General features: G+C 43.1%; 1 protein-coding gene across 4 annotated transcripts in view; it reads left to right on the forward strand.

Moving 5' to 3' along the window:
* TGFBRAP1 (transforming growth factor beta receptor associated protein 1) overlaps positions 1 to 25645 on the forward strand; it is a 79073-nt gene that overhangs the window by 16472 nt on the left and 36956 nt on the right. For 2 of the 4 annotated variants that reach the window (XM_033175578.1, XM_033175581.1), the window contains exons 2-4: positions 5355 to 6059; positions 14499 to 14693; positions 16671 to 16825. In XM_033175578.1, coding sequence (XP_033031469.1) covers positions 5372 to 6059; positions 14499 to 14693; positions 16671 to 16825 — 1038 coding nt within the window. In that variant the 5' untranslated portion in view covers positions 5355 to 5371. Of the gene's footprint in view, positions 1 to 1182; positions 1213 to 5354; positions 6060 to 14498; positions 14694 to 16670; positions 16826 to 25645 lie in introns of those variants that run through there. The other 2 variants (XM_033175580.1, XM_033175579.1) reach the window with 2 other exon arrangements.

A 25645-nucleotide genomic window follows, 5' to 3' on the forward strand; every position in this document is an offset into this window, starting at 1 on the left:
TCTGGACCCAGTGCTTGCTTTGTAGGATAGACAGTGTCTATTAAATCAGGATGTAACCAGTGCTCTGTGCTGTGAAAAGAAGTGGGGCCTCTAGAAGCCTATATAGCTTTTGTAACAGGTCTCCAAGTAAAGAACACAGAAACTTTCTTTGAAACTTACAGGTAATATAAAATCTGTGGCTCCCAGCCCCATGTGTAGCCAGAAAGAATAGAATTGTCATTTTTGAACTGAGGTTTAGTAAACTTCCTGAGGAGTAAGGGAAGATGCCAAAAGTCGTCAGTTCTTTTTTTTTTTTGAGACGGAGTTTCGCTCTTATCACCCAGGCTGGAGTGCAGTGACATAATCTCTGCTCACGGCCACCTCTGCCTCCCAGGTTCAAGTGATCCTCCTGCCTCAGCCTCTCAAGTAGCTGGAATTACAGACGTGTGCCATCACACCTGGCCAATTTTTGCATTTTTAATAGAGATGGGGTTTCACCATGTTGGCCAGGCTGGTCTCGAACTCCTGACCTCAGGTGGTCCACCCGCCTGGACCTCCCAAAGTGCTGGGATTACAGGCGTAAGCCACCACGCCCGGCCAAAAGTCATCAGTTCTTTTAAAATGATGCCAGATACTGAATAAAAGATAATGTTTCTGTGTACATTTGTAGAAAAAGATTCGTATTTTTACATTAGCATTTTTAAAGATGCTGACTAAGATTCTGATTATCACCAGTGGCAAAATCTTTAAAATGACAATGTGCATATTCTTAACCTGGTAGGAGATAATTACTAATATTTTTATTTTGACCCTTAGCACATATTGCTTTATACTATTACTGATTTATTTTTCTAGTCCTATTTCCTTAATAGGACGGAGAGACTCTTAGGAAGTGGGATTGTGTCTTATAATTGTTTATTTTAGATTTTTGCACACTTAGAGGTGCCTGATACATATGCAATGTTAGCTTTAATTAAATTATGGTCCTTGAGCATACTAGCATTTTCCAATCTCTTCCCTACCTGGGTATGTATTTTGAAATTCTAAAAAACATTAAAATGTTGATCTTTTAAATTATTATAATCATACTTTTTAAGTGAATTTTTAAAATTTAATATTCTTATTTTTATTTTTAAATAGAGATCAAGTCTCAATATGTTGCCCAGGCTGGTCTTGAACTCTTGGGCACGAGTGATCTTCCTGCCTGGGCCTCCCAAAGTGTTAGGATTATAGGTAAGCCTTAAAGTGAAGTTCTAACAAAAAGTTTAAATTTTAGATCATTTTGAGATCACACTGTAAAGTATGAATTGTACACCTTAGAGAAACGTTTCCTTTTATTACTGTGTTGAAACTTCTCTGATTCAGAACCCCAGCAGGTTATATTTATGAAAATACAGAGGTGTAGCCTAAAGTTTATCTATCTTTTTATGATTCATATTTTATCTAAGTAAATGTATCATGTGAATTAGGTCATGGAGAGAATTTTCGCACTGCTTAAAAAAATAGTTTTTAAAATTATTATTATTATTATTATTGTTTTTGTGAGATGGAGTTTTGCTCTTGTCATCCAGGCTGGAGTGCAATGGTGTGATCTCGGCGCGCTACAACCTCTGCTTCCCGGGTTCAAGCGATTCTCCTGCCTCAGCCTCCTGAGTAGCTGGGATTACAGGCGCCCGCCACCATGCCTGGCTAACTTTTGTGTGTGTGTGTATTTTTAGTAGAGACGGGGTTTTGCCACATTGGGCAGGCTGGTCTTGAACTCCTGACCTCAGGTGATCCACTTGCCTCAGCCTCCCAAAGTGCTGGGATTACAGGCATGAGCCACCACTCCTAGCCAATTTTTTAATTCTTTTTTCTTTTTCTTTTTTTTATTTTTTTATTTTTTCTGTGTGAAAGCATCTCACACTGTTTCCCAGGCTGGAGTGTAGTGGTGCCATCATGGCTCACTGAAGCCACCAACTGCTGGGCTCAAGCAACTCTCCGGCCTCAGCCTCCTGGGGAGGAGGAAATACAGGTGTGCCCCACCATGCCTGGCTAATTTTTTATATTTTTTTGTAGAGACAGGGTTAAGAATAAGTCATTTTTAAGTGCTAGCATGTTACTTCTTCAGCTTTCGTTTACCTCCATGTAATTCTGCATTATTACCATTTAATTACCAAAGCAAGTCCTTAATTTAAAGGCCTGTAATAGGAAGCTTATCTTTAGCAAGGCTTGAGTAGCTAGTTTACTAGATAGTGAAACAATATTGCATTTCTTTTTAAATATAGAGTTATGACTTTTTAGTAAACCATATTTTTTTTTACAGCTCTCTCTCCCTCTCCCCTTCTCTATCTACCCCAGGATTTAGACTAAATATGAGGAGTTTGATTTTTTCTATAATATTCTTTACTGCAAATGTGTTCAGTTTATCTCTTGTGCTAACTGAAGACAGGGGCTGGAATTATGGATAATATACTTTTTTTTTTTTTTTTTTTGAGACGGAGCCTCGCTCTGCTGCCCAGGCTGGAGTGCAGTGGCCAGATCTCAGCTCACTGCAAGCTCCGCCTCCCGGGTTCACGCCATTCTCCTGCCTCAGCCTCCCTATAGCTGGGACTACAGGCGCCCACCACCTCGCCCAGCTAGTTTTTTTCTTTTTTGTATTTTTTAGTAGAGACGGGGTTTCACCGTGTTAGCCAGGATGGTCTCATTCTCCTGACCTCATGATCCACCCGCCTCGGCCTCCCAAAGTGCTGGGATTACAGGCTTGAGCCACTGCGCCCGGCCAGATAATACACTTTTAAGAAGTTAAATAAAAGGAGTTTGATTATAGGTGCCCAGAGTTTGTTTCTCTATTCCTTCCGCAAAGTAAGACACAATTTATATTTTAAATAGCAGAACTGCTTACTCCTGCCATTTAAAAAAGACAACCCTGATTGATGAATCAATGAAGGAAGAAGTTTTTTGTATTACTTCACTTTCACTAACTTAGATGTCTGGAAGCCGACATTTCAATATCTGGGTTTTTACTCATTAGCATTTAAATGGAGAAAAAAATATTGTCTGGGTTTTGGTGGTTGTGTTTGGTTGGGACAAATACATGACGTTTTTTAAGAGCTGTTTGTGCCAGAGACTATTTGTAGAAGCCTGCAGGAGTTCTGCACCCGGCCTCACCTGGGAGTCTGGGGATGTTCCCATAGCCCCGAGGTACATGGACATGATTCCTTCTCTGTGGTGCCTTTTGAGCCTTCCTCTACACTTCCCCCATCTCTTTTCCATAGTTTCTGTGAAGATGAGCTCCCATAAATGAGTGTGAAGATGTCTTAGGGGTGGGGCGGGTGTGTGAGTGTGTGTTCTGGCTTATGATGCAGGCTGTCTTTTGGTGGAGGTCAACGGGTTACCCATATCTGAGGACAGAAGACAGCATAGTTTAATCTCTTGGTGCCCAGCTTGGGAAATAAACATCAGAAACAAGCTGGTAGTTTGAGAGAGGAATAGGAGCTGATCCAGACTAGGAGGGAATCATAGTATTTATGATGAGATCCAAAAGTTTGAGTGCTGTGTGCCGGTTTCAGCATTTCACATGAGCTGACTTACTTCATGCAACAATCCTGTGAAGTAGGTACCGTTATTATGCTCATTTCACAGATGAAGCAATTGAGGCTGGAATAGCCAAGTGTCCATTCAGGCTGCTGTAACAAACTACCATACACTAGGTAATTAATAAACAATAGAAATGTATTGCTCGCAGTTCTGGAGGCCAGGAAGTCCAAGATCGAGGCATGGTACTCTCAGTGTTTGGTGAGGGTCCATCCCTCAAGGGTGGTGCCTTCCAGCTGCCTCCTCACACAGTGGATGGAAGGAAAAAATAAGCTCTCTGGGGCCTCTTTGATAAGGGCACTAATGTTGTTCGTAAGGGTTCCACCCTCATGACGTAATCACCTCCCAGTTGCCCCACCTCCCAACACTACCACTCTGGGGATAAGTTTCAACATATGGATTTTAGGGGGACACAAACATTCTGACCATAGCAACAAGTAATTTGCTCAAGCGATGGGAAACAAACAGGAACGACTGACGTGTCCACAGACAAGCCTCCTCAGCCCTGGGGTATCCCCCTCCTGGGGGTTTTGTTGAGATAGGGAAGGGGGCTGGAGTCTCACTTGTGTGTAGTTGACATTGTCCCCATCGATGGGGGCAGACAAGAAATTGTGGAGTTCCACAATTTTCTAGTTGAAAGGCGCCAAAGAAGTTCTCTGATTCCTTCCCTTCCCTGATGTGTGAACCTTTCTTGAATATTTCTGAGAGGTCGTCCCCACTTTGCTGGAATGCCTCCAAGTATTAGGAACTGAAGCTCTCATGAAGCAGCACTGTTCCATGTTCAGAGAGCGTGAGGTGAGGAAGTGATAGTGATAGGGAGCCTTTCACTTCCCAGCTGCCCTGCAGCTCCCATCATTCTCTGCAGTCCTCTTTCCAGCTCTCTGATCCCCTGCCCTGCTCCTGATCACAGGGACTGTGCCTTTGAGTTTGCTTCTGGCCGCCTGAGAAGTCCAAAAGGCCACCTTGCCTGGTCTTCTCCCTCTGACTTTGTGGAGTGTGAAGCCACAGTTCTCCACAGACAATGAAGTAGGAGGCCACAGGCTCTCACTTCCAGTGGGAGCCAGGGACCAGTCCACACATCCACTAAATAGCTCCACTCGCCACCTGAAAGCCTTTCGAGCTCCGAGGCACACCTTTACTCTCCAAATGAATACATTTCCTCCAGAGCTGGGGCTGATGCACTTGCCTTTTTGGGAAGAACACAAAGGAATCCAAGGCCTGGCACCTGCCTCAGTGTCCCTGGCAGGATCCTGCGACTGTGGCTGTGTTCATTGACTAAAGTACATATTCAAGTAGCTGTAGAAACTCAGGGAAGATCAATGAGGATCATTTCTGCCTTTTTCAGAAATCCTTTTTTTTTTTTTAATGGGGTCTCATTATATTGCCCAGGCTGGCCTCCAGCTCCTGGGGTCAAGTCATCCTCCTGCCTCACAAATCCTTTTGTTATGTTGCCTGTGGGTGAATGCATGCATTTGTCTTCTGCCTGCAAGTGTGTCTCCCAGGAGCAATGTGAGGAGGCTCCAGGTGACTCTGTGTGGGGACTGAGCAGGATGGCCTGTGATCACAAGCACATGCATGTGTGTGTATGGGTGTGTGTGGAGGGGTGTGTGTGTGGTTTTCTGCTGGGGTCTCTTGCTGTCCGATGGGGAAGGTCAGTGGGGAAGTGGTTTCTTTCCATTTTTTGACAGCGTGGAATGGTTTCCTTTAATGAACATGATAGCTAGGGAATCCACGCATCATTATTGCAACCTCTGTTTCTGCTTCTTCCTCTAAAATTAGTTTTCCTCTTTCTCTTCCAGCAAATCAGCCAGTAGACATGATGAACATCAAAGCCTTTACGCTTGTCTCTGCCGTGGAGCGGGAGCTGCTGATGGGCGACAAGGAGCGCATCAACATAGAGTGTGTGGAGTGCTGCGGCAGGGACCTCTACGTGGGTACCAACGACTGCTTCGTCTACCACTTCCTGTTGGAGGAGAGGCCAGTGCCTGCTGGGCCGGCCACGTTCACTGCCACCAAACAGCTGCACAGATACCTGGGCCTCAAGAAGCCCGTGAACGAGCTGCGCGCAGCCTCAGCACTCAACAGGCTGCTGGTGCTGTGTGACAACTCCATCAGCCTGGTCAACATGCTGAACCTCGAGCCCGTGCCCTCAGGGGCCCGCATCAAGGGGGCAGCCACGTTTGCACTGAATGAGAACCCTGTGAGTGGGGACCCATTCTGTGTAGAAGTTTGCATCATCTCTGTCAAACGCAGAACCATCCAGATGTTTCTGGTGTATGAGGACCGGGTGCAGATCGTCAAGGAGGTGTCGACCTCCGAGCAGCCCCTTGCTGTGGCTGTGGACGGCCACTTCCTGTGTCTGGCTCTGACCACTCAGTACATCATCCACAACTACAGCACAGGCGTCTCCCAGGACCTGTTTCCCTACTGCAGCGAGGAGAGGCCGCCGATCGTCAAGAGGATAGGGAGACAGGAGTTCCTGCTGGCGGGCCCGGGAGGGCTGGGTGAGGAGGATGCATTTGTGCACCTGGTCTTTTTGGGTGGCCTCTGTGACTGCATGTTGAAACTGGAGAGTGAGATTGGCGCTGTGCAGAATAAATCCTCAGTGACATTGGGCATGTGTGGCAAGACAGAGGCAGCAGTGCTTGACCAGTGCTTAATGAAATCCAGTTCGATTGTTCTGTGAACATGGGGTTGGAGTCATAAAAGCAGTTTCTTTCACACTGAAATGGAGCTTGAAGACAGCTCTGGTGGTGTTATCAGGAAGGGGGAATATTCTCAGCCCTTAGTCATCTTGGGAGAAAGGTTTTGGCCAAGAGACAATTCAGAGATAGCAGAGAGCTTTATGAAGGGAAATAGAGAACAGAGAGTTTATATGGAGGGAGACAGCACGTTCTGAAAGATGAGGCAGAGTGGGATGCTGAGAGAGTAAGCCAGCAGCCCTGAGAGTTCTGCATCAGGTTTTTATGATGCTGGATTTTTTCTTGAAGTTCCCACCTCTGTCTTAAGTTTCTGCCTTTTTCCTTTGTCTGGTTTTCCCATGTCTGCCTTAAGTCCCCGCCTTTTTCTCCCGCCTAATTTCTACCCTAAGCTTGTGGGACCCTCTCTTACTATTAGTTGGTGCGCATGTACAGCTGGTGTTGGATGTGAATCCCACCTAATGGCTGCATTGCTCATTACCTCCACCCCAGGAAGGTTGTACAGCGGTTAGGTCCATACTTACTGCACCTGCATGTCTCTTTGGAATTTCTCCTTTACCCTCTTTCTCTCCTCTCTCCTCATATCTAGCATGCATTTTGTTTGTTTTTGTTTTGTTTTGTTTTGAGACAGAGTCTGGCTCTATTGCCCAGACTGGAGTGCAGTGGCACAATATTGGCTCACTGCAGCCTCCACCCCCCAGGTTCAAGCGATTCTCCCTGCCTCAGCCTCCCAAGTAGCTTGAGATTTCAGGCATGCAGCACCATGCCTGGCTAATTTTTGTATTTTTAGTAGAGATGGGGTTTCACCATGTTGGCCAGGTTGGTCTTGAACTCCTGACCTCAAGTGATCTGTCCACCTCGGCCTCCCAAAGTGTTGGGATTACAAGCGTGAGCCACGGTGCTTGGCCAGCATGCATCTTTTTGATGGTCTCTGAGACATGGGATTTTCCAGGCCTCTCTTTTCTCAGGGGCTCTTCACTCCTGCTCATGTCTACCTATCTACCCACTCCAACAGTGGGAAAATTCTTTTAAGTAAATAACCACAGAAATAACTTCAGGCCGGGCACAGTGGCCCACACCTGTAATTCCAGCACTTTGGGAGGCCAAAGCAGGCGGATCACCTGAAGTCGGGAGTTCGAGACCAGCCTGACCAACATGGAGAAACCCTGTCTCTACTAAAAATACAAAATTAGCCGAGCATGGTGGTGCATGCCTATAATCCCAGCTACTCGGGAGGCTGAGGCAGGAGAATTGCTTGAACCCAGGAGGCAGAGGTTGCATTGAGCCAAGATCGCGCCATTGCACTCCAACCTGGGCAACAAGAGTGAAACTCTGTCCAAAAAAAAAAAAAAGCAGAAAACTCCGTAAGGGTTCCTGGTAAGATTTTCCCACATGGGTGGGTTGTCATTTGATTGTTTTTGCTCCTCATTCTAAAAAGGAGTTGAGGCCAGGCGATGTGGCTCATGCCTGTAACGCCAGCCCTTTGGGAGGCCGAGGCAGGCAGATCACCTGAGGTCAGGAGTTCGAGACCAGCCTGGCCAAAAGGTGAAACACTATCTCTACTGAAATTACAAAAATTAACCTGGTGTGGTGGCGGGCACCTGTAATCCCAGCTACTCAGGAGGCTGAGGCAGGAGGATCACTTGAACCCTGGGGGACGGAGGTTGCAGTGAGCTGAGATCGTGCCACTGCACTCCAACCTGGATGACAGAGTGAGTCTCTGTCTAAAAGAAATAAAATAAATCAATAAAAATAAAAAGGAGTTGAAGTAGCTCACTAAGTATTTTCAATGTCAGATCCATAACATTTTCTCTTTTATGTCCTGTCATTTCATCCCACCAAAAAGTTTTTCGTAGCTAGCTCTTCAAAAGGAGCTTTAGTGGTTCTTGTGTGGCCTTACCTAATTCTCCGGACAGCCTTATCAAAATTAAGAATCAGCGCTTTAACCTTAGTGATGTCTCCTGGTATTTTCTTCCAGCCAGGGGTGGCTCATATTAGAATTCGTGTATATGTTCATGGTACAGGGATGCTGGCGAGAGTGCGTTCCCTTTAACACTGGTATTTTTTATCCTTGGAGAGTTTTTGTATAGACACCTCATTTCAAAGTGCTGAGTGCAAACACATTTTCTTGCGACAACAAGAATTCCCGTCATAAACTATTTCATGTATATGTCTTGATTTTCACTTTTTAAAAATATATATATATATACTTTATTTTTTAGAGCAGTTTTAGGTTCACAGCAAAACTGAGGGGAAAGTACACAGAGTTCCCATGGACCCTCCTGCCCTCCCCGTTATCCACACGACAGTGGTACGGGGACATGTTGTTAGCATCCGAAGCCCATGTTCATATTAGGGACCATGCTCAACAAATGTGTCATGACCTGAATCCACCATTATAGTGTCATTCATAATCCATTCACCACCTTAAAAGTCCTTTTGCTCCATCTGTTCATCTCTTCCTTCTCCTAAGCCCCAGCAACCGCTGATCTTTTTGCTGTTTCCATGGGTTTTTTCTTTTCCACAGTGTCATCTAGTTGGGACCATATGCATGTAGCCTTTTCAGATTGACTTCTTTCGCTTGGTCATAGGGTCTTCTCTTTCCCCCCACCCTCGCCCAGGCTGGAGTACCGTGGTGCGAACTCGGCTCACTGCAACCTCTGCCTCCCGCGTTCAAGTGATTCTCCTGCCTTAACCTCCCGAGTAGCTGGGATTACAGGCATGTGCCACCAGGCCCATCTAATTTTTGTGTTTTTAGTAGAGATGGGGTTTCACCATGTTGGCCAGGCTGGTCTCAAACTCCTGACCTCAAGGGATCCACTGACCTCGGCCTCCCAAAGTGCTGGGATTACAGGTGTGAGCCACCGCGCCCAGCCAGTAATATGCATTGAAGTTTCCTCCGTGTCTTTTTATGGTTTGACACTATAGAGTCTTACTTTTTGAAGAAAAAATTCTTTAGCCCAGCCACATTTTTTTTTCAAAAAATTGAGGAATTCTGTACTGTGAAATTTTTTTATTGTAAAAACATATGTAAACTTATATAATAAAGAGAATAGCATAATGAACCAGGTAGAGACATCACCCAACATCAGGCATTCTCAGTTTATACATGTTTATTTTGAGGCAAATCCCAGACATCATAGCATTTCATCTGTAAACATTTTAGTACATATTTCTAAGTTACAGATACCTAAGAAAACCACAGTTCCTAAAAAACCTGACCGTAATTCCTTGATATCCAATATATCTAGATGTGCCCTATTTCTCCTATTAGCATATATCACAATAGACATAAATACATACATACACTTATGTTTAAGTGTTTGTAAGTTTATTTTTCAGTTTGTTTGAATCAGTTTCACACAAGGCCCATACATTGCAATTGATCTGTTACTTTTTCTGTTTTAATGTCAGTTTTCTGCTTCATCTCTTTTTTGCTTTTCTTTATTTTTTTTGTTGAAGAAATTGGGTGGTTTCACGTATAGTGTCCCACAATCTGGATTTTAATGATTTCATTCCCATAGTATTGTTTAACATGCCTCTCTACCTCTGTGTTTCCTTCAATTAGTAATTAGGAGATTCAGGGTTTTTAAAAATTTGCTTCTTTTGTGGGGTGGCAAGACTAATTCCTAGTGGTAGAGTACCTCTGTCAGGGTTACACAATGCCTTCATCGCTCTGTAATGTTAACAGCTATTGACAGTTACTGCCCAGATCAATTCGGTTATTCAGTTTTCAATATGGGGGTCTCTTCTGTCTTACAGAAATGGCTTTCTGAAAAGTATCGTTATAAACTCATGGACGTAAATGTATGTGATGTGCTTGGTTTCATCCATGCCTGCTGGGAGTTTATTCAGGTGGACTCTTCAGTCCCTTTTTCATGCTACTAGAAATCTGATTGCTTCCTTGACTTTCAGGATGTTCCCAGCTCACCTCGTACATTTCTTGTCCTGGGTCTGGTTTCAGCCATTTCTCCAAAAAGCCCTGATGTTTACAGACCACAGTCTGGGAGCTAGGAGTGCTTGTTGCTCATGTTTCTAGGCCCTTCTTTCAGTAAACAGTGCTGGGAAGTATGTCTTTTTTGTTTTATTTTATTCTTTTAGAAACAAGGTCTTACTGTGTTGCTCAGACTGGCCTTGAACTCCTGGGCTCAAGCAGGCCTCCCGCCTCAGCTTCCCAGGTAGCTGGGACTCCAGGTGTGTACTACTGCACCTGGACAAGTATATATTTTGTAAAGATAATTTCATTGTGAAATCATGTTGATAGAACCAATCCATCATTGTACCTGTATTTGCTTTCAACCACACCAAAGATCTTACCTCTCTACTACCTCAACATAATTATTCCTTTGATTTATCCCGCAGTACATACAACAGAGTAACAGGACCAACACTACCGCTCCCACAGTATAATTATTGGAAACTTTGATGGTTTGTGGTTCTTTCTGTCCTTAGGATATTAGAAATATAGTCAAATTACTGTGTTTCAAAGTCACTTGGAGTAGTTCTTCTCTGTGTGGTTATGCCATCAACTAGATTTATAGTTAGATTTGTTTGTTTCATTTTACTTTTGGTTTTTAGAAATTGCTTTGGTTTATTTTTTATTATATAAACGTTTACAAAGTTCCAGGACAGATGGATACAGCAAGATATCATCAAAGAGGTCTAAGCTTACAGCCAGTTTTTTGCCAAGTCTCCCTCTCCCATAGGTAACCTTCATTTTTAGGGTTTATTCTTGCATTTTAAAATACAACGTACATACGTAAATATTTGTATCTCCTCCTTCTTGGCCAAATAGTAGCGTACTTTTCCTCACCTTGCTTTTTTTTTTTTTTACTTAATGTATTAAAGTGGTCACTTCAGAGTATAATGTAGAGGTATTCCTCCTTGATTGTTATAGCTGTGCACTATTCTGCTGTGTGGAGGTACCATAATGCGTCCATCTATTGATGGACATTTGGGGTCTTTTTCAGGCTTTAGCTATTCCTAGGGACTTATATTTGTGTGTATGCGTGTGTGTTTTCAGTGTATCTGTTGGAAAGCTTTCTAGAAAGAAGATAGCAGAGTCAGAGTATAAATGCGAGGGGTTGCCATAGTCTCCCTTGATAAAGGTTGCACCATGTTATTTCTCCCCAGCAACCTATGAAAGTACCTGTTGCCCTCCAGCTTTGCCCACAGAGGATGTTGTCCGAACTTGTGTGTTTTTGCCTGTCTAGTATATGAGAAATGGTTTCACGGTGTAGTTTTAATTTCCATTTCTCTCGTTTATGGGCATGGTAGAACATTTTTCACATGTTTAAAAACCATTTACATTTCTTCTAATGGGAATTATCTCTTCTTATCTCTAACCCTTTTTTAATTATTTTTGTTTTTTTAGTATTCTTTATATATGTGAGATACCAACTTCTCTGTTATGTAAGTTTCAAGTATTTGTTTCCATGTTTTACTGTGCAAAAGCTTTTTTAAAAAATTTGATGTAATCTCACCAGGTGTGGTGGCATGTGTCTGTGGTCCCAGCTACAGGAAGCTGAGACAGGAGGACCGCTTGAGCCCAGGAGTTCGAGGCTGTGGTGCTCTGTAATTCTGCCTGTGACTAGGCACTGCACTCCAGCCTGTGCAACACAGCAAGACCGCATCTCAAAAAGAAAAAGAAAATTCTGTACAATCAAATGTATCAATATTTTCTGATATTGCTTCTTGAATTTGAGTTATAATTAGGAAGATTTCTCTGTCTTCCAGGTTAAAGACAAATTCACCTGTGTTTTCTTCTAGTACTTGTGTGGTTTTTTTTTTTTTTTTGAGAGAGTCTAGCTCTGTCGCCCAAACTGGAGTGCAGTGGCACCATCTCGGCTCATGCAACCTCCACCTCCCGGGTTCAAATGATTCTGCTGCCTTACCCTCCCTAGTAGCTGGGATTACAGGTAGGTGCCACCATTCCTGGCTAATTTTTTGTATTTTCAGTAGAGACAGGGTTTCAGCATGTTGGCCAGGCTGGTCTCGAACTCCTGACCTCAAGTAATACACCAGCCTCGGCCTCCCAAAGTGCTGGGTTTACAGGCCTGAGCCACCGCACCTGGCCAGTTTCATTTCTTATAGTGAAGAGTGTGAGGAATACATTGAATTTTATCTTTTTAAAATTTTTATTTATTTATTTTTGAGACAGGGTATTTTTCTGTCACCCAGGCCAGAGTGCAGTGGCACAATCTCAGCTCATTGCAACCTCCGCCTCCCTGGTTCAAGTGATCCTCCCACCTCATTCCCCTTAGTAGCTGGGGCCACAGGTACCCGCCACCATGGCTGGCTAATTTTTGTATTTTTTGTAGTGACTGGGTTTCGCCACATGGCCCAGGCTGGTCTTGAACTCCTGGACTGGAGTGATCTGCCTGCCGTGGCCTCCCAAAGTGTTGAGGTTACAGGCGTGAACTACTGTGGCCAACCTCAATTTTATCTTTTTTATATAGCTGTCCAGTTTCCCAACAAACTGATTAAAGAGTCTATATTTTCCTTACTGATGATGGCCTTTAATGTGTACTAAATTTCCTAATGTATTGGGTCTGTCTCTGGACTTTCTGTTTTATTCTCTCAGTTCATTTACCTGTTCATGTATCAATACCTAACTGTTTTAGTTATAAAGATTTGATAGGCTGGGCAAAGTGGCTCACGCCAGTAATCCCAACACTTCGGGAGGCCGAGGCAGGCAGGTCACCTTAGTCCAGGAGTTGGAGACCAGCCTGGCCAACATGGCGAAACCCTGTCTCTACTAAAAATATAAAAATTAGCCAGGCGTGGTGGTGCATGCCTGTAATCCCAGCTACTCGGGAGGCTGAGGCAGGAGAATCGCTTGAACCAGGGAGGCAGAGGTTGCAGTGAGCCAAAATGGTGCCACTGCACTCCAGCCTAGGCAACAGAGCGAGACTCTGTCTCAAAAAAAGAAAAAAAAAAAAAAGATTTTACTCCATTACCCTTTGTTGGTTGTAGTGTTAGGATTGATGGGAAATAATAGTGAATAATCTTTATGATGCACTGTGTCTCAGCTACATGGGCATCAGGCTAAATGAACCAACCTTCTTAAGTTTTGTTCTGCTTGTAACTGGCACAATTATAAGCAAATTGAAAGATCACCTGTAACACCTCTCACACAGTACCTATATACAGAATCTATCTACAGCATAGTAACCACCAGACTTTAAACCTGTGGTTTGAAGCACTGTCCTATGACAGTGCTTTTTGAGATGGGGTCTCACTATGTTGCCCAGGCTGGTTTTGAACTTCTGGGCTCAAACAGTCTTCCTGTGTCAGCCTCCCAAGTAGCTGGGATTATAGACAAGCACCACTGCCCCAGGCCCTTGCCCTTTTTATTTTAAAAACAATCATCAGGGCCTCTGTGCTGCATAGTTCTCTGGTTGGGCGATGTTCAGCCGTGAGCAGGTAAATGCAGGGACCCTGTTTGACCTCCAGGGTGAGGCTGGGCGATAGTGGTGGTGTCCATGTGACCACGAGAGTTGTACTGTCTAGAACATGTTCTTTGAGCAGAAATTCAGCAGAATCCTCAGGATTACACCCAATTTGAAAGTCACTTTGTCCTCACGTGAGGACACATGCTTTATAAATTGTCATGTGGCTTATATGGAAATGTATTTTTAACCTCATTTTTATTTTATTTATCTATTTTTAGACAGGTTCTCACTCTGTCGCCCAGGCTGGAGTACAGTGGCATGATCATGGCTCACTGCAGCCTTGACCTTCAGGGCTCAAGTGTTCTTCTCACCTTAGCCTCCCAAGTAGCTGAGACTACAGACGTGCACCACCACTCCTGGCTAATTTTTATGTTTTTTGTAGGGCTGAGGTTTCGCCATGTTGCCCAGGCTAGTCTCCAACTCCTGAGCTCAAGCACCATCTGCCCTCCTTGGTCTCCCAACATGTTGGGATAACAGGCCTGAGCCACCACGTCCGGCCTATTTTATTTTTTATTTTGCTAAGTTTGTGGTAATATTATTACAACCTCATTTTGAATTGGAAGTAAATATCAGATATACATTCTGGGTAAGGTAGTTCTCTTCACAGAAATAAATTCCTGTAGGGCTCTTCACACATACAACATATTATATTATTTTTCCTTTCTTGAAATCCAAGACTGTACAAGAAAATTGCTGGTGGGCAGGGGACGTTCTGCATCTAGACATAGCTACAGGAAAAAGATACCATGCTTATTTGGAAGCCCACCTAACTCTTTCTTTTTACTTCTAGGCATGTTTGCCACAGTCGCAGGGATATCCCAGCGCGCCCCCGTGCACTGGTCGGAGAACGTGATTGGGGCGGCTGTGTCCTTTCCATACGTCATAGCGCTCGATGACGAATTCATCACAGTCCACAGCATGTTGGATCAGCAACAGAAGCAGACCCTGCCCTTTAAGGAGGGCCACATCCTACAGGACTTTGAAGGTACTCATTCACATAGAAGTCTTAGTGAAATTTACTTAACTCTCTTGTGATATTTCTTCAGTAAATATCATTTAGGAATTGGGCCTTGTGCGAGGCATAGAAGATACACAGATGACTCCAGTACAGCCTCTGTGCTTCAGGGCCTGCACAGTTAGTGGGGAGACAGACATTTAAACAAATAGCTATGGCAGCATAAAAGCGTGATCACGATGGAATAAGGCCCATTGTGACAGCAGAGGAGAAAGTATTTCCTAGAGATAGCAGGGAGGACTTCCTGAAGGAGGTGCTGTTTTAGCCAAACCTTTGAGGATGCGTAGGAGTCAGCCAAGCAGATATTGTGTGAAAGCACCTTCTGGTAGAGAGAAAGGTGTATGCGAATCCGTTAAAGAGGGTACTGTGGGCTTCAGGCCACACAAGCAGTTCACTGTGACTGTAGTGCATGGTGTGTGTGAAGGGGCAGCGTGAGCTGAGGCTGCAGCAGACCAGGGTAATCGGGGAGGTGGAGGCAGGAGGGATTTCATTTCATGTGTATGGTGAGCCACTTGAAGGATTTACTCTACTTTTCCTCATTTTGAACACTTGGAAGCATTCCGAAAAGTGGTAAGAGAGACAAAGTAAACCACCAGGAACCTTTCACCTAGATTCAATACTTGTTACCATTTTGCCGAGCCATTTGAAAGTAAGAGGAAGATATCATGATATTTAATCCCAAAATTCTTTCACACACATCTCCCAAGAATAAGGGCATTTTCCTACAAAACCACAATGCCATTTCACACCTGAAAAAAATTCACATTAATTTATGATGCCATCTCATGTCCTGCCAATATTCGGATTTCCCCAATTGACCTAAGTATGGCTTTTATCATATTTTCTTCCAACCAGAAATGAATCTAGATTTATGCATTGCATTTGCCACTTAAGGATTTTAGTTCACCAAACGAAGGATTTTAGTACCCTCACTGTGCCAAGTGCTGTCTTATAGATGCTTACAGGAGATAAGAAGACTCCCAGTTCTTGCCATTAAGTGGGTTAATTCCAGTGGGGCTCTGGTGCGTGCGGTGGGGGCACACACAGAGCAGTATTGGGGTGCCGTGCCTGTTGAGTGGTAGAGGCGGGCTCAGGGTGTGGTGGACACACAGAGGACGATGATGTAACCTGCCCAGGGTGGGAACACAGGGAGGCTTCCTGGGAAAAGTGACTCCAGGCAGAGGAAGGACAGAATGTTACTTGGGAATGAGAAAAACTGCCTAAGTTGTGATACAGAAGACAGAAAGAGTTAGATTGTTTCCTATAAACAGGTGGTGCTTAGCTGAAAGTTTCTTCAGAAAGGAACCAAATTTAATTTGGAAGCTTAGTAGTAGGAGCTCGTCTTGGACCACAGTTCTGACTCTTCCACAGACTACCTGTGGAGGGGCTCACAGGTAAAATGACAATGGCAGTGGGCCAGGTTAATGTGCAGGACTGTGGGGAGATGAATATATGAATGGCAAGACTTTGGAGGTATTTCTGGTTGGCAAATGAGGATGAAATATTATCTCATGCTTCAAAATATCACATTAACATTTTAATTTTATGTAAACTAACTTGGAGGGAAAAGAATGTTTTAAAAATGGTGTACGTTCTTATTGATAATGTTCCCTGATTGCACTCTCCATCTTCATTGGGCTATGTATTACGTATTTACTACACTGATTTTACATTTACCAGCATTTCTCAATTAAAAAAAAAAGGCAAAAAAAACCAAGATGTTATTCTTTGGAAATGTCATAGTAAGAGTTTGCCCTTTTCTGACAGTTGACAATGTGGGAAAAATAAAAGCATTGTAATTTATAATTTTTGTAGGAATTCCTTTGAGAAAACTATGGTGAAATTGTTCAACAAATCAGGTAATGATCCAGTTTGGGGAAAGCAGTTGTGTTTTTTTTGCAGGCAGTATGCTTTCTCTCTTTCTTACAATGCTGAATTTCTTCCCAGGAAGAGTGATCGTTGCCACAAGTAAAGGAGTTTACATCTTGGTTCCATTACCTTTGGAAAAACAAATACAGGATCTTCTAGCAAGCCGCAGAGTAGAAGAGGCTTTGGTTTTAGCAAAAGGAGCCCGGAGGAACATTCCGAAGGAAAAATTTCAGGTTTGTAATTAACTGGTCACAGAAATATGCCTCTAAGTCACCAGTTAGAGGACATTCAGATTTAACTAACGTGCATTGGCCCTTCCTGTGTACCGGGCTGTACACACCGCTTTTATATCTGTTGTTTAATTTTCTCAACGAATCCACATTGTATAGATAAGGAAACAGGCTTTAGGGCGGTCGAACAGCTTGTGACTGAGCAGGCACTGCCAACAGTGGAGAAGTCAGGCTTCCAACTTCTGACTTAATTCTGCTACTTTAGATATGGGCTTGTATTTCTAATCAACTTTCCTCTTCCGTGGACCTTCAGAGAAGGATCAAGAACATAGTTCTTACAAAGCAAAAGAGTGAGGTCAGGTTAATTTGTCTCCGAATTTAGAATTTGTATTTGTCAGGAAGTTGTTGAATTAGTTTAGATTTCTCTCATCTATAGGAAAAGCTTTATTAACCATATTGATAACCATTTTACTAACCAAGTTGATATTGCAGGAACCCCATCTAGTTGATTTCCTTAGGAGAACATTTTTAACGCACTTGAGAAACCCTCATTTTAAATATAGTTGGTATAGTAAATGCAATTGATATAAATCGGGTCTCCTAAAAACTATTACTTGATGAGTTAGGGTTGTTCAAGTTACTCTATATTTGAGGGGAACAAAACATAATGTTGATATGTTTGTGTGCTTCGTATGAATATCTAAATTAATAATAAAAAGTTCTTGATAATGCTGGTCAGATGTTAGAGATGACAGTGTGATTGTTGTGGAATGAAACGCTCTTTGGCTTCAGGTGCTTTGTGCAGCAGAGGGTAGATTCTGAAAGTGAAAGAAGACAGCTTGTGTGATTTATGGTTGTGGGCTGTGAAGGCGGGCAGGACCTCTCTTCTACATTTAAACGTTGATAAACTTTTCATCTTTGTTCCTCTTTTGAGTAAGACTGATCTACTAGCGTTCAGCAGGGGGCAGCAAAGGCAAAAAGAAGAAAGCGGCTGAGCTTCTGGTGCCCTGGAGGGGAAGGTGCAGACCAGAGGCAGATCGCCAGGCCTGCCACTGCTGCGCGCACTCTCAGCGCCTGCTCCTCTCCTGCGAGCTGCCCTCGGTGGATGTGTGGAAGTCTGGGGGGCCACATTCCAAGGTTTTCACAGCTGCCACTGTGGAGTCTTCCCTCCTTGCACACACACCATGTGCACATTTTAAGCGTGTTAACATTTTCTTACAGAGGCTTTCAATGCTCTTTATCTGATTTTTGCTCTTTTTTTCCCTATGCTTTCTGCCAGAGTAGAGCTACACAGTCAGCATTAGGTGATAGTAGTCATCTTGTTTTCCAATCTGATATCTCAGGGTTTTTTGTTTTGTTTTGTTTTGTTTCTTTTCTAACCTGCTTCCCGCTTCTCCTTGCATTACTGCAAGCTCCTATCTCCAGCCCTGGAAATACACCTTCAGAATTATCTCGAGTTCACCCATTATTCTCAGTTCCCATTGTTACTGCTGGCATTCAGACCATGCTCACTTTTGCCTGCGTTTTTAACAGCCTCCGTGTGTGATTGCAGTCCATCTTCCGTGCAACTATGTGGAAATGATCTTTCTCAATTACGGACCAAGTCCTTTGCTTAGAATACTTTAGTGGGCATCTCGTTGCCCAGGTCAAGTCCACAGCCTTGAAGCTCAGCTGACCCCACCCTCTTCTGTGGCCTCCTTGTCTTTTACACACACACACACTCCTGTGAAGCACATGCCTACTTCCTACATTTGTGCCTCAAAGGGTGGAAGACAAAGAGAACAAACAAGCAATGAGCCCGATGATATGTCAGGAACCCTGCAAGGCATTTAAAAACATTTGCTGTTTTAACCCTCAAAAGCATTCGGTAATGGCAGGTACCATTGTCCTCATTTCACAGAGAAGACATGGCAGCGCGGATCAAGCGTGCCTCTGGACATCAGGCTGGCTAAGTCAGACTGGCACTCCCCGCGGGGCCCTTTACCCTGCAATTACTGGAGTGTACTTCTCTACTTGATGAAATGGTTTTGATACCTCGCTTAAATATCTCCTCTTCACTAAGCCTTCCCTTTCCTCTGGGCAGAGCTAAGGACTTATTACCCCATGCACCTGCGATTTACAGCCCATACCATTTATCAGTTCACCCCTCAGCTCCACGCTTCTCCCTCCGCTAGGTCCTGGGTAAGTTCTTTCCTTTTAATACCAAGGAAAGAATGAATGAGTAATTCAGAGCTTCCAACTGGCCGTCCAGCAGAGCTGTGATTTAATGGAGTGGCAGGACCGGGTTTTTGTTTGAAATGGAAACCTTAAACAATAAAACAATATTGATGCCAAAAAAAAGTTTAGAAATGACTGTTCATAAATGTGTATGTTTTAAAGGATTAAATTCAGCTCATCTGGTTATGTACATTGCTTCTTTTAGTCTTAGAGTGCTTGTGACCACATGCTAGACCCCAAGCTTAAAGAAATCAGGAAGGGGGAGGACGAGAAGCTTGAGCTCTGTAGACTTCTTCACCATTGCACTCCTTTCCCTTCATTTAAAGCAAGGGCTGGTTTCGCCTCTCTGAGTTCCGAATGAGCAAGGGGTTTGTCAAGAAGTTTAACTGTGGGGCTGGGATTAAGGATCATTTCTTCGAGCCAAAAGGGTTGTTCAGAACTTTAGAAAACAGGCCTTAAATTATATTACAGTTTAGAATGCTGTATTTAAAATAAGAGACAGTAAAGGGACATCCTGCTCTATAGACAAAGGTTTATGTCGCACACAAAATATTACTTCATTTCTATCACACAGTGTGGATAGTGTTTATATTTAAGCTTGAGCTCCGATAGATTTTTTTTCCATTTCATCTAAAAACATTTTAATACACGTCTCTAAAAGCACTGATGCTCTTTGAAATGTAACCACAGTACCATTGTTGTCACTCCCCCAAAGGAGCACTGATTCCTTTGTGTGCTGAGTGTCTGGTCAGTGCTCATATTTCCACGCTCGTCCAATGAATGTTTTTGCTTTGCTTTTTTTTTTTTTTTCTTTTTTTAATCCTTAGGGAAAATCTCGCTAGACTGTACACTCAAATTACTGTTTTAATGTCACATGGGGTAGTTCTCCTCTGTGTGGTTCTGCCACCAGCTCTTATATATGTAGTTAGGTTCATTTGTTTCATTTGACTTGATTTTTTTGGGGATTGCTTTTTAAAATTTAATTTGTTTTATAATTATCTAAAATATTTAGATAGCTCAAAAGTCAAATCAGTAAAACAAAGTATATTCAAAGAAGTCTAAACTCAGTTTCTCTCCTTCACTCTATTCACTGCCTCCCTCCTTTTACTGTGTGGTCTGTTTTATTTGCATGTTCTTTCTCTCTCTTTCTCTCACTTTCTCTCTCTCTCTCCCCCCCTCCCCTCTCTCTACCTCCCTTTCTACCCCCCCTTCATTCTTTCTTTCCCTTCCTTCTTCCCACTGTCTCTCTGTGTCTCTCTTTCTTCCTCCCTTCTTTTCTGTCTTTTAGTATGAGTGTTTGTGTTGTATTTTTTTGTTCTAATGGTTACCTTAATATTATCCACCTTATAAAATTCCTCTACGTTCTCTTTTTTGGGAGGGTTTCTATCATCTGTTGCTTCCCCACTTGGAGCTATGTTTGAAATTAGCCAGTAACGTCTTCATCACTCTTCCCCTGTGTTCCTCAGCCTCTGCTTTGGAGGTATAGCCCTCAATTCCCAGCTGATACCCGGAAGGCAGTCAGCAAGCATCTCATCTTTTTTGTATAATCTCTCGTTCTTCCCTATTTGTTGATGGTTATATTGTCTGTACTTTTTGAGAGCATGGAGCCTTCTGCCTTCCGCATGCTATTTGGTCTCTTAGTTCTATGTGTTGTATGTCTACCATCAAATTTTCTGTTGATGTCTTTCCAGTCATTTTGGTTTTCTAAAGCAGTCCTCGGAGATATTTCACAGTGGGAATATGGGGACACTGTCTCTTGAGTTTGTGCTTCTTGATGACAGTGACTGTTCATTGCAGCCTCTATCCTTGAAGGCCAGTTTGGCTGGATACAAAGTCTTCCACTCGTCTTATCTTTCAATGAGGAACCTAAATATGTTCTACCATGATAGAGTTGCAGTGAAAAATCTGATGACAATCTGGGTTTCTTTCCCTTGTAATGACTTGATCTGTTTGCTTAGAGGCTCAAAGCATACAGATTTCTTTTATGTCAGATTTCTCCATGTTGGCACACATGGCAAATTGGAGCCTGCAAAGTCACGTCCCCCTTCCCCCTATATGCCCACCCATTCCCTCTGTACCTGGCCCAGGCAATCCCCACTTCTGCTTCTGTTTCTATGAATTTGACTACTCTAGGAACCTCACAGAAGTAAAGTCATACAATATTTGTCCTTCTGTGACTGGCTTATTTCTCTTAGCAGCATGTCCTCAGGGTTCATCCATGTTGCAGCACGGAAGAATCTTCTTCCTTTTTAAGGCCAAATAATATTCCGTTGTATGTACCTACCACATTTTGTTTACTTATTTGTCTGTCGATGAGTAAGTTGCTACCACCTTAGGCTGTGGTGAATAGTGCTATTATGAACCAATCATTCTGTCTCTTTTCAGAGGAGACTGAGAGATTAAAAAACTGTACCCCTACTTTCTTAGTCATCCCAGATTGCTAGAACAGAATACTATAAACTCGGTGACCTCAACGACAAACATTTATTTATCAGTTTGGAGCCCGAGATCCAGGTGTCTGCAGGTTTGGTGTCTGGGGATGGCCAGCTTCCTGATTCGTAGATGGCCGTCTTCTCAGTCTTCACGTGGCAAAGACAGAAGCAAGCTCTCTCAGTATTCTTATAAGGGTACTACTCAGATCCCATTCATGAGGGCTGCACCCTCATGACCTCATGTAATCCTAATTACCTCCCCAAGACTACACCTCCTAACACCCTAGGGGGAATGATTTCAACATAGGAATTTTAGGGAGACACAAGCATTCCGTCCGTAACAGCCACCACCTTCCCAGATACCTTGGTTTTAGAACATTTTATTTATTTATTTTTTTGAGATGGAGTCTCGCTCTGTCACCCAGGCTGGAGTACAGTGGCGCAATCTCACAATCACTGCAACCTCCGCCTCCCACGTTCAAGGGATTCTCCTACCTCAGCCTCCCGAGTACCTGGGATTACAGGCACGTGCCATCACACCCAGCTAATTTTTTGTATTTTCAAGAGAGATGAAGTTTCACCATGTTGGCCAGGCTGGTCTCGAACTCCTGACCTCAGGTCATCTGCTCACCCTGACCTCCTAAAGTGCTGGGACTACAGGCATGAACCACCGTGCCCAGCTGGTTTTGGAATATTTTAAAATAATTTATTTGAAAACCCAGAATCCATAAAGAAAAAATTAAATTACACACACACACACACACACACACACACACACACACATATACACTTTCTCTCTCTTTCTCTCTGTCTCTCTCTCTCTTTCTCTCTCTCTCATATACACATCCTGCATGGCAAAACTTATAAACAAATTCAAGAGAAATAGCAAATTAGGAAAAATATTTGTAGTTTGCAGCACAGAAAGAGAGCTAATTTGTCTAAAATCTGAAGAATTCCTTGGGATATATGAAAGAAATATGAGGCCGGGCGCGGTGGCTCAAGCCTGTAATCCCAGCACTTTGGGAGGCCGAGACGGGCGGATCACGAGGTCAGGAGTTCGAGACCATCCTGGCTAACACGGTGAAACCCTGTCTCTACTAAAAATACAAAAAAAGCTAGCCGGGCGAGGTGGCTGGCGCCTGTAGTCCCAGCTACTCGGGAGGCTGAGGCAGGAGAATGGCGTAAACCCAGGAGGCGGAGCTTGCAGTGAGCTGAGATCCGGCCACTGCACTCCAGCCCGGGCGACAGAGCGAGTATCCGTCTCAAAAAAAAAAAAAAAAAGAAAGAAATATGAATAGCCCAATAGAAAAATGAATATGAACACATTTTATAGAAAATGAAATTGCTGGCCAGGTGCAGCGACTCACACCTGTAATCCCAGCACTTTGGGAGGCTGAGGCGGGAGGATCACTTGAGGTCACGAGTTCGAGACCAGCCTGACCAGCGTGGTGAACCCCTGTCTCTACTAAAAATACAAAAATTAGTCAAGCATGATGGCATGCACCTGTAATTCCAGCTATGCAGGAGGCTGTGGCACAGGAGTCACCTGAACCCCGCAAGGCAGAGGTTGTAGTGAACCGAGATTGTGCCACTGCACCACTGCACTCCAGCCTGGGCGACAGAGCCAGACTGTCTAAAAAAAAAAAAAAAAAAAGAATTGCCTATCTAATAGATGTATGAAAAGATGCTTTGTCTCTCATATAGAGGTATGCACAATAAGAATACACCAATACATTTTTCATTCATTAGATTATCAGAGATCAGAGAGTTTGATAATACCGTACTGGTGAAAGTGGGGAAACGGGTGCTTTCAGGTGTCCTGTAATAATTTAAATTGATACAGCCTCTTGGGAGGGCAATTCAAGAATATCTGTCGACATTAAAACTTACAATTCCATACCCAGAAGTGTATTTTACAGATCTGATCACTGAAATTCAAAATAACAAATGTAGAAAACTTTTCACTCCATTATTGTTTGTTAAAAAGCAACAACCACAAAACCTAGAGGCTGCCAGTGGGGCATGATTAAATGTATTATAGCCCAGATGGGGGCTGCAGCGCTGTGCAGCCAGGAAGAGTGTCAAGGCCTTTAGGGCTTAACACATAGCATTAAGGTAGAATAAGTTACACAAAGTGCCAGCGAGCATGCATAACATGCTACCACTATTAAAATGGCGTAACCGTATTTGCTCGTCAATACATAACATGTCTCTGGAAGACTACACAAGAAATTAATAGCACTGATTCCTTCTGGAGGGCATCTGCTGGCTGGGACAGGAATAAGAGGGCTCACTGTATCCCTTTTCAATGCCTCAAAATTTGAGCCATATTGAATATATTACTTAGGAATTTTGAATTTTGAAAAGTACAGAAGAAAAAAATGCATGCGTGTGGTTAAAAGAAAAATCAAATGGCAAATGTCCTTTTCTTCCTTAGCACATCATTTTTCTCTCTAAGTCACCAGTGTTGCAATTTTTTGTGTATATCCTGCCCAAGAGAGGTTGGACCCTTTTTTGTGTGTGTGTAAATTTTGCTTATGTGTGCTCTCCCTCTTTTCTTGCCACCACCTCGCAGCCTCCTTTCCCTGTTCCCATATTTGGAATTGGCCACTTTTTTTTGTGCTTTGCATGTGTCCATTGCAGGCTTCCTTCTGAATCAAGGCTTCCCACTTTGTTTCACCAAACACTTGTGCAGGGACAGTAACAGGTGCAGGGTGGGAGGAAGATTCTATTTTGGAAGGTTAAGTTAATTGGGTTTCTTAATTGAAGGTTTTTTCAGAGCCTCTAATATTCTAATACTTATTGTGATTCCCTAAGAGGGTATATTTTATATATTATTATATTTTTATCTTTCTGTGCACCCTCAAGAAGGGATATATATATATTCTATATATTTATCTATATCTATAGAAATGCATCATTTTATACATGATACAGTTGTATTTTTATATCTACACAAGTAAGTGCATTTCAGTTTATATATTTTATATAACAACATTTACATATATAGATACACATACATACACACCTGTTTACAAATTTATTCAATCAGGATGCATTGCCTTTTTAACAAGGAGAATGCCATGGTCCTCATGTTCCACCTAATATATTTTGGGAAAGATGTTTCTGTTTAGACAATAACTTACATGGTTTTTTAATAAGTTAAAAAAAGGGGTTGGTATGAATATAGTTAAAATGGTAACATTCATGTCAATTTTTGTTTAGAATTTGGCTATACTTATAAGAATGATACTTATGTCTCATATATTCCTGTTTTATTCTCCATGTAACGGGGCATTATAACATGAATCTTAGTGGTCTGCCCCACGCCAGGAGTAGACTATCCTCTGTGCATTGGTAGCTGGCTGGCAATAACTGTGTTTGCCAGTTTCCCTTCTCCAGGTCTGCAGTCGATCGTATAATCTAGTCAGGGTGACCCACTGCCTCTTAGCCCCATCCCATCCCTGAATTAAAGAACCAGCCGTAGCTGAGAGCCCTGGAGAGGGAAGCTCAGGAAGGGGAGAGGCAGCCTGCTCGTGCTGTTGTCAGCACTGGCTCAGGAGTCTGCGTCGCCCCTGTGTGCCTGTTGTGTGTCCTGTTGTGGTATTTGCAGACACATTTGGTTGTGGTTGTCACCTTTCTCAAAAAACTCTTACTATAGCTGTGAAAAATATTCTAGTCTGAGCCCACATTTGACCTATCCAGTTTTTACAGACTTGAAAGAAAGTATTTTTCTGAGTTGCAGTAAATGACTCCATTATATTCCTTATCCACGCCTCACTACTTGATGCATTTTTGTATCACATTTGGCCTAGGAGTTGGTGTAGCCACCCCGAGGCACCATGGGAACTGGCTTTTGTCACGTGATAGTGTCAGTGCTGCCACCGTGTGGTTGTTCCAGCTGCGTGTAGGAAGTTTCCTTTTAAGATCTAATTTTCTGTAAGTCTTTCTTTCATTAGAAAAGGATTTATCCACCTCCCTGCATTACTCACAGAGATGTGATAGAATCAAGCAGACAGACCTGGAAGGTGATGGAAAAAGTTAAAGCCTGGCATTAGTTAGGAGTGCTAATTACAGGCTCAGCCTAAAGACAGAGACAACATTTATTGTGTGCTTACTGCACGCCAGGCACTGTTGTGATGGCCACACCCAACTGCACTCTCTTAATTCCCAC

The sequence above is a fragment of the Trachypithecus francoisi genome, unplaced genomic scaffold (genome assembly GCF_009764315.1).
Source record: "Trachypithecus francoisi isolate TF-2019V2 unplaced genomic scaffold, Tfra_2.0 Lachesis_group17, whole genome shotgun sequence".
In the NCBI taxonomy this organism is placed as follows: Eukaryota; Metazoa; Chordata; class Mammalia; order Primates; family Cercopithecidae; genus Trachypithecus; species Trachypithecus francoisi.